Source organism: Poeciliopsis prolifica, unplaced genomic scaffold (genome assembly GCF_027474105.1).
Source record: "Poeciliopsis prolifica strain line A6 unplaced genomic scaffold, Auburn_PproV2 SCAFFOLD050, whole genome shotgun sequence".
In the NCBI taxonomy this organism is placed as follows: Eukaryota; Metazoa; Chordata; class Actinopteri; order Cyprinodontiformes; family Poeciliidae; genus Poeciliopsis; species Poeciliopsis prolifica.
Window position 1 is genome coordinate 4,183,669 of NW_026562425.1, and position 9,058 is coordinate 4,192,726.

The window sequence follows — 9,058 nt, forward strand, 5'->3', positions numbered from 1 at the left end:
GAAAATGTGTTGATCTGATTTTAATCAAAAAATAAATAAGTATGAAACAAGTCTATCAGAATTCTGACTTTAAGGAAAACCTTGAAAAGGAGATTTAGTGACGTGTTGCAGCGGAATAAGTCAGTGACTAAATCCTACCCTTTTCTGAAATCTCTAACATCACTTCTACATTTTCTGCAGGCAACATATGGATTAAATGCTCAGCTTTGGGGCATTTTAAAGGTTCATAATGCATGGCTTGTATGTGATCCTGGGGCTTCCTTTTACACATTTCCATTCATTGGAGTCAAATGGTACAGTATTCCCACTTTTGATAGCAGGATGTTTGTGAGTTTCTGTTAAAATGCATGGGTCTAAGCTTTGTTTTCAACCATTGCACATGGATATTTGAAACAGTTTAACACCAGAATATTATTTTTAATCAGCTACTGTTATTGAATTGTAGACTTTTTTTTCCCTATTACTTATTTTAGTTACTCATGGAACTGTTTTGAACAATTTCTCTTTTGAGATTCACCATTTCAGCTTACCAACACAGGCACACAATTTTGCTTAGTTAAAGCTGGCAGCAGGTGCGACGACATACGCTGGACAACTGGCAATCGACTGCTGGTTCCCAGGGTGAATAAATGCCTGGGAGTTCAGGGAAAAAGTGTCGGGAATCAAGTGAGCCTGTACAACTGTGATGAAACAAGTGAACTCCAAAAGTGGGAATGTAAGAATGAAACGGTGCTTGCCCTCCAAGGCCAGGAGCTTTATATGGAGCTCAGAGCAGATAACCAAGCTGTACTATCAAAATCAATGGGACCCAACAGCCAACTCACCATTTCAGGGATATCTAGTGGAGCTTGCACAAGAACCTATAGAGGTAGGAGACTCTCTTGCTGTTTTTCTTTATTGTTCAAGGCTGAGTGGTCTATTGTGACCTTACTGTTTGTTGTAAGGCTCAGTACTTCTTTAATTAAAAGGATTTAAGTGTGTTCATTTAATCAATGAGAGTCAATGAATGGTTCCATCTATGCCCTCATTTTATAAAGGCTGCAGGGCATCGTTTATTTTCTTTGTCTCCTCCAAATCTGATGTGCAATTCTTACAAGAATTCATGAGATGTTAAATTTTTGTCAGTAACTGTATATGGTAAAATCCAATGCTTTTAAATTACAAAAACTGAAATAAATATTGGAAATGCTTCCTATAAATGCATGAATAATGCTTTATTGAGTTGTAATTTGCTTGGCAACATACTTTGACAAGCAAATCCCCCTTTGATGGTATGAATTAGAATTTGTAGTTTGCTTCTATTTTTGTGAAAGATAAAGTGAATTAGGCTGTGTGGAGAGAACACTGTAGTGTTAAAGAGTAATAAACAGTATGAAAAAAATAGTGTACATTCAAAAATGACTGTTTCACCTATGAGTGCATTATAAAATGGGAAGCATAAAACTGCATCAGCTTGGGAGTAGAAACATGTCAGTCATCCATGTAAGAATCTTTGTGCCACTGACGTGCTTCTCTGTCTCTGATTCGATCCCTGTCGCTCTCCCTGTCCTTGTATCTGTCTCTGTCCCGATCTCTGCCCTGGTGGTGGTGGTAGTTGTGATGGTTGTGCGCAGGTGTAACAGAGTTTATGTTGTAGAATCCCACTTGCTTTATATATTATCAGTGCAATGGGAAATAGCGCCTCCTCTCTGTGTGGCTGGTTATATGTTGCTGGCCCCTGTAATCAGTGCCAGTCTATGGAAGCTGCACGAGAGGTGAGTTTCATTCCTCAGCACACAGCACGGAAAAGTGTTAGAAACACATAAAATATAATTTGTAATAACTTACATCAATAGTGTGCAACTACTATTTATGATTTGTGTGCCTGGCACCAATTTTGCACTTTTAGTTTTGTCAATATTGTAAAACACTTTCTGTGCTAAGTTAAAGTCAACGTGATGCTCTGTTGTAGTGTGCTGAGGGAAGCTGAACCATTGCATTGATTCCAACCCGATCTGTTCTCATTCAGGTACATCATTTATTATTGTATTTTTCATTGAATGTTAAAAATATTAATGTACTGTAATCAGTGCCAGTCTATGGAAGCTGCACAAGAGTGTGCTGAGGGAAGCTGACCCATTGCATTGATTCCAACCCGATCTGTTCTCATTCAGGAAATAAACTGCCTGTTCACCCAGAACTCCTGGTCTTTAAAAACATCTACACAACGCAGAGTCGAGGGGTTACTTGGGTCGGCCTGGTACAGTGGAGTGAAGCAGAACCCGGTTACACAAGATAGAGGTCTGCATGGTGTGTCCGTGTTGGGATATGCTGGTGATGCCTCTGATGTCGGTTGCGTTCGTTGTGCTCCTGCTCGTAGCCCTCCCTGTCATGCAGCTGGCCACGATGGCGTATGTGATGATGGTGATAATGGTGGTGGTTGCTACTGTGGTGGTGATGGTTATGTCCCCGGTGGTTGTAGTGTATTTCCCCCTCATTGCCCTCCACCTCCACTTCCTCCACCTCGTCCTCCCTCCTCATACAGGGTCTCCTTGGAGGCCTCTGGCTGTATCCTCTACCTGACTTTGCATTCACATCACCAGATATTTGGCTGTGCTGTGCGTGGCTGTGGTGTTCCATCCGGCGGTGGTGGTGGTGGTGGTGGTGATGGTGGTGGGTGTGCTGCGATCTTTTTGGTTCTGTCCTCAGAAGTCGCTCCTCTTCTTCCTTTCTTTGGCCTTTTTCAACTCTGTCCTCCTGATGTGGGGCGGGTGGGGTCTCCTTGTCTGGGTGGTTCTCATCTGAACCCTTCCTCTTGGAGGCAGCCTGCTTCTTACTCTTCTGCTCATCCTTAAAGGAAAAGGACCAGATGAATATCATTTAACTAGACACACAAAAAAATTAAGTAACTTGCAATTCCAAATCACAGAGACGATGTGGAAAGATCAATGTGAACAATGAAAACAATGTGAGGAAGATGGTGACAAATTTTCAAAATGATAAGATGGATAATTTTTATTTCCAGCTCAAATGTAAACTTTGACCTGGATTTCTTCCGGATTTGTTTAAAAGAACAAACATTCTTTTGTAAACGTGTTTAAACTATGGTTAAATCCTCATGAGTAGAAAACCGAGACTTTCAGTTGCTTCCATTAACTGTTAATAGTTTACATAACCGCTGGTCAGCTCACTGAGATAATCTATTCCAGTGACAATGGCTGTCATTATGTGGGCAGGCTTAAATAAAATTATTTCGATCAAGCAGTCATCTAACTATAATAGGCTACAAATTACAGACATTACATAAAAGCACGTATTTGAGGTTCTACATTTTTTCCATAACTAAAAAACGATAACAGTTATATTTCAATAACTTTCACTCACCAGTTGTTGGCCTATTTCATTTCTTCTTCAACTTTTCATAGTAATAGGATGAGAAGACATGAAATTAAATGTTAGGTGGACTGGTGGAAACATACAGATGAAGCAAAAATAATGTTAAAAAAATCTAAAGTTTCTCTAAATTTAAACAAATATCTGTACACATCACATGAATGAGATGAAGTTTGATGAGATGAGGTGATATAAAATAGTATTTTTTATATTTCTGTATGATTTCACTGTATGAATTGTGTTTTATGCACCGGTACTGTTGCTGGAGAGGCAGGCAATGTGTTCTCAGCCAGCTGTGCTACAAGTGCATTTGAAGGCTCCATCTCTGGCGGATGCGTTGCTTTCCAGTAAGATTCAAGGTAATCCATGATGTGCTCACAGGCATCAGTAAGCTGGTTCTCGTCTAATATGACATCAAACATTTCCTACAGACAATAAATGGTGAGAAAGAAATAGAACAAACATGAACACCTGGATGCATTGGAGAGCATAGTAAATGTGTGTTAGGATGTTTAATGAAGGAGTAAGTTTACTGAAAACTATAGCTGTAGTGTGTCAAAAACCATTTAGAAAAATTAAATCCAGAAAAAATAATACTGCAATGAATAGAACTTCACTGGTGGTCAAGTAAGGCTGGATTAAAGACTGATAAAAAAATCCCTCAAAAAACAGGATTTGTTATTTTACTGCATGTTAAGGCTACTCAGCATTGATTTTAACAACGTATCAAACTTGCGGATTAAAAAATGACTTGACATCATAGTGACATTGTAGTTGTTAACAATTTCCAGCAGATGGCGCTCACCGGCGGATACTGGGCCAGCTTGTCTGCTGCCACAAGTCGGACGTTAAGATGTTTGGTTTGAGATTTTCCTCTTGTCTTGATAAGTCTTGTCAGCACCTACACAAGGCAAAATAGAACACAACTTTAAAAAAAAGTAAGTATCCAGTTTTTTTTGACCAATACAGGGCAAAAAGTACAGATTTAGAGAAATGCATTCTATCAGGATGAATGACTGATGAAACCTACTCTTGGTGAAGATATCTTCACATAAACAAGAATTGGAGCAAGCGAAGTCTTGGACACTTGCAGTGGATGATTAATTGTGTCTGCATCCAAAATGACAAGCTGCATGCTCTGGGCCAGCTCAAATATACGCTCCACCTCCCCTTGGATCTGGGCTGCAGAAACAGAAAATGTAAACTTCCAACTCAAAGACAACATAAAATATAGATGATGTAACAAGATCTCCCTGGAAAACCCTAAATATGACAGCACACATATTGAGACTGGCAACAGTAGGAATGTTCTAGATTTTTATATCTTTATTCTCATATTTTATATTATTTTCTACTATTATAGAAAAACTGTTACAGTAACTTTAAACAATTCAATGACAATAATAAATTTAAAAAGTTGCCTTTTTTTAAATAAATGTTAATTTGCTGTGAAGATTCTTTTAGGTTTAAATCTGTTTAACACTTCATTCAACACATACAGTCTGGCTTCATAAGAAGCTTAAATTATTTACAAAAGATTTTCTGCTTTACTTGAACTTGTAAATAACTAATAAACAGAGCAAATGACAATTGACATCAGAAATAAAAAGCATGTAAAGAAATAGCATGTTCCAAACAACAAAAGAAAACAAGACCTTGGCAGCTCTCACCAAAAGCCTAAATATTTAGTTTTTTGTTCTTATTATATGTATAATTTTTTCCCACCACAAAGGTAGATGCGTCAAGATTTCTTCAACTCATGGCAGGGGTAATATTAAAACTTGTCCACTAGAGGGAGAGCTGGAAAGGACATCAAGTTTTAGTCCTAAAACATATTCGACAACCCACTGACACAAAAGCACTTCAATGCACTTTGGCTACATATTTCAAAGCTGTAAAGGATGAAGTCAGTTTTTGTGTACATGGACTATAAATGAAGCACAGAGAAGTGAGAGGGTAGCAGCAGCTGATACAAACATGAGATAAATGAGAACAGAAAGGAGGTGGAGCTGTCAAAAACACAAGGACAACCAGTGCTTTCAGTCGTACATACCGGCAGCATCTGGGATGAGACGGCAATGAGAGAGACAAGAGAAAAGCAAGTAAATCTTATCCCTGCTCTTGTTTTAACTGATTTCCTCCTCCTCTATTGAAATGGATAGAAAGGATCAGAGGGTAGACAGGGAGACGGTTGTGACTATTCTACAGTATAAAGATAAAAAACAAAAACAAAAAAGAAACATCTGCTTGGTTTGAACAAGATGAAACTTCCTAAAACCAGGAAGTTTTCTAACTGACTGAGATTGTGCTGGTTCTGATAGAAATATATGAGAATAAGCAAAGCATAGCAGCTGCAGATCTGTTGATGCTGTTGTTAGGTCTGATTGGCAAGCATCATCCTTTTAGCCATTAATATTTGCAGTAAATATATTTTGTAGCATGGTGAACCTGCTAAAAACAAGTAACTATTGTTTAAAACATTTATTACATCCACTATGTCTGGAAGATAAAAGCAAATAATGTTTCTTTTTAGTCATTTGCTCCTCAAAGCAGGAACATGCAAGCTAAAAGTTGCTGAGCAAGAAACAAGAAAAAGCATCAAAGGTCTCAAAGCTCTGAGGATCACAGTCAGATTAGGAACCCACTCAATCCACTCAAACCAAAGTAAGCCTGATCTGTGGAGGCTACAGGCTAGTTATTCACTATGGTGTTAGTGGCAAAGCAGCTTTCATGAGACATTCGGTAAAAGCAAAGTCACAAAAGTCTATCTCTACCTTGGACACTTGCATCAGAAAAACCGTGACTCATTTGGAGTCTGGGTTTCTAGATTTACTAACGGTTCTCTGAAACATCCTTGCTATAACCCACATCTCTGAGATAACAGTACAAATAGTCAAAAGAGTAGAACACCCATCATGGTTCCAGATTTAGGATATGCTTGATTTAACTTTGTGGCAACTCTGTGTATTTAAGGCAAAAACTGAGCAGCAATGTAAGCCAAAAAACAAAAATAGCTTTGACACATTCATTTCAAATTAATTTAGATAGTATGAGAAAAAATTAATTAGGACTTTAAAAATATGGGGGATGCCACAAGGGAAGTCAAGTTTTCCAGAAAGCAATTATATTAACTTGTTTTGGAATTGATTTAGTTGTCTTTTCCATGAATGAAGCTATTAGAGTTGTGTTTTATCCATGTATCCCTTTTAACATTTAAGTCACAGACATGCAAACAGAAAAAAAAGAGACATTAGCATAATCACACTTTGTATTTCAATCTTGCACATGCATGGCTTTAAATTTTGCAGTGATACTACAATTATATATATATTAATGATTCGGTTTAATTCTGCTGCCACACAAACTTGACCAATTAAATTTACTGAGTCAATTAAATTCTTTTGTTACAAAAGTATTCTGTAGTAAAATATACTACAGAATACTGTAGTACTACAGAATATAATACTACTGAATACTTTATGTATGACCAAAGTCATGCATAAAATAATGGCAGTAATTGCTGCAAAGCTGAATAAAGATCTACCAAACCATAAAGTGGGATTAGCTTCATACAACAGTTCTTCCACTTTGACTAGATCTTTGGTTGATACATAATGCCAGTGGAGTCTATTTATTGCTGTGTACACTTGACTATAAACTTCATTATTATAGGAGCTGATTTTTGTTACACTGTATCTTGATGTATGGACTCAAAACTTTAAATATATATATTATTTAGTCTGTTGACTAAATAATATATGCACTCTGTAAATTCCAGTGAAGCCGTTCTAAATTACACACCTTACAAAATATAGACCACAGCTGAACTTAAGAAAAGAGATTCGTTCTTTCACACTTTTTTTTCTGAACAGTTATGATGACAGATACAGATCCAAAACAGGGTAAGTTAAACCTCTTAATGATTTGTGCAGTTTTTGATTACTTGCATTTTCTGCCAATATTACAGTCAAATTTCACTGAGTAAAACTTATCCAGTCTGCTTGTTGCATGTGCAGAGCCTCAAGGAGGAGACGATCCACGCAGTCGTGCCACACAAGTTTGGTGGTCGTGATGCTTATCGCCATCATCTCGACAATGACCGTTGTCGCTTTCTTGATCTACAAGAGATCTCCTCGTCCCTTCCCCACCTTTGACAATCCATTGTACTTCAATGGCGAAAAATCTCAGCCTGATGTGGTCGACACCAATACATTGATCGAGAATGCTGAAGTATCCGATATCTCCCCAGAAAATCCAGAGCCCATTTTAATTTTGTGATTTAGGAGTTTTGCAGAAGTTGAAGTTGTGCAAACTAGTCTGAGATTATTTTTTCTGTAAACACAGCTATGCTTCAGTATTTTGTTTTTATTGCAAACAATAAATATTCAGTAATTTAACAATAACTGTATTTGTTCTTTCTCTACCTATGACAGAATGTATATATAATTGCTACATGTTAAGCTCTTTTTCTACATGCTGTTTATTGCTTTTACTGTTTGAATGTAAAATGGAGGACACACCCTATCAATGTTCAAAAAAGACATTAAACTGTTCATGATGATATACTGTTCATTTTTTTTTAATTTGTTTAGGGTTAAACAATGTCAGCACTGTAATTATTGATTTCTTTAAATGAATTCTGCATAATGATAAAGAAAGGAGGGAGAATGTTTCTTCCCACTGAAATCATGTTAGAGGAAGTCACAAAAACTTGGCATGTTTATATATGGCAGCTCTTTATTTAGTATGACACATTTTCATCAGAAAAGATGACATTTTCTGTTAAATTCTGTTAAAGGAAATACCATTTAGACTGAATTTAGTGGCACTGCTTGTATGTTAAAAATGTAAAATGCATATCTTTAAAATACGTTAAGTGTATTTGTAATAAATGGATCCATAATATATGTTTCATGGACTGTACTCCAAGGTAGCACAATAGTGCTTAGTGCCAATATAAAGCAATAACTGTCTGTATAAGAACTACTACAGGCGAATGATACAAAACATTGGAAAAGTTTTAACTTTTGGTTAAAAGATAACACTGAATATTTGCTCCCCTGGATGTTTACAGTGAGTTTATTCCTCCGTTGAAAATAAATGTTCTTGAAAGTGTAAGGCAGTTTTACCTTTCTATTTAATTTTCCAAAATGTATGTTCAATGGCAGACAGTCGTCTCACTGTACAAATCAGAATAGACCAATCACAATGGACAATTCAAAGGCATTAACAGAAAAGATTTGCTGAGTTTTGTTCGAATATCAGAAAGGGAAGTAGTAGACAGTAAGATAAGTAGGAAATAAAGTGGCCTGTAATTCACAATGTTAGTTTGTGGATTAGGTTTAAAAGCGACGTCTGAACTGTTTGGTCTTGTCTCAACACAAACACAAGCGCTAAACGAAGTATAATCTGAACAACAGACTTCAACTTAAGTCAGAATTACTTATATCCAGGGCAAATTTAGGTTTTCTTGTGAGGAGGGTTGAAACTGATGTCATTAAATTTTTTAAAAAGAAACAGAGTAAATCAATCAATAAACTTAACATGTACCCTTTAATTAGAAAATAGAAAGCTTTGCCTCTTGTTTTATAATTCAATTCACTTTCACAGCAACTTAAACTGAACTTAATGAAATGTTTTCCAGAGAAGTAAGAAAATAAAATCACAGTCAGCGTTATGAAGACTT

At 36.7% G+C, this 9,058-nt stretch overlaps 1 protein-coding gene across 2 annotated transcripts; it reads right to left on the bottom strand.

The window, feature by feature from the left end:
* Positions 1–2,040: 2,040 nt before the first annotated feature.
* On the bottom strand, positions 2,041–3,820 carry LOC129377937 (voltage-dependent L-type calcium channel subunit beta-2-like). Of its 2 annotated transcripts, XR_008608012.1 has the most exons (3): positions 3,624–3,712; positions 3,364–3,394; positions 2,745–2,829 (listed from the first exon to the last, which is right to left on the bottom strand). XR_008608012.1 is itself a non-coding variant. In XM_055058155.1 (2 exons), the coding sequence occupies exons 1-2, from the start codon at positions 3,792–3,794 to the stop codon at positions 2,266–2,268; spliced, it is 735 nt and encodes a 244-aa protein (XP_054914130.1). In that variant the 5' UTR covers positions 3,795–3,820; the 3' UTR covers positions 2,041–2,265. The 2 variants fall into 2 exon arrangements, 1 of the variants encoding a protein (XP_054914130.1); XM_055058155.1 differs by lacking the exon at positions 3,364–3,394 and having other exon boundaries at positions 2,041–2,829; positions 3,624–3,820.
* Between the last annotated feature and the right edge of the window lie 5,238 nt (positions 3,821–9,058).

Bases quoted from the DNA above. Each gene is read 5' to 3' on its own strand.
- LOC129377937 (XM_055058155.1), bottom strand. From the start codon at position 3,794: ATGTTTGATGTCATATTAGACGAGAACCAGCTTACTGATGCCTGTGAG. The intron at 2,830-3,623 runs GTGCATAAAACA...TTTTCCTTTAAG, and splicing joins CCTCTCCAGCAACAGTACCG to GATGAGCAGAAGAGTAAGAA.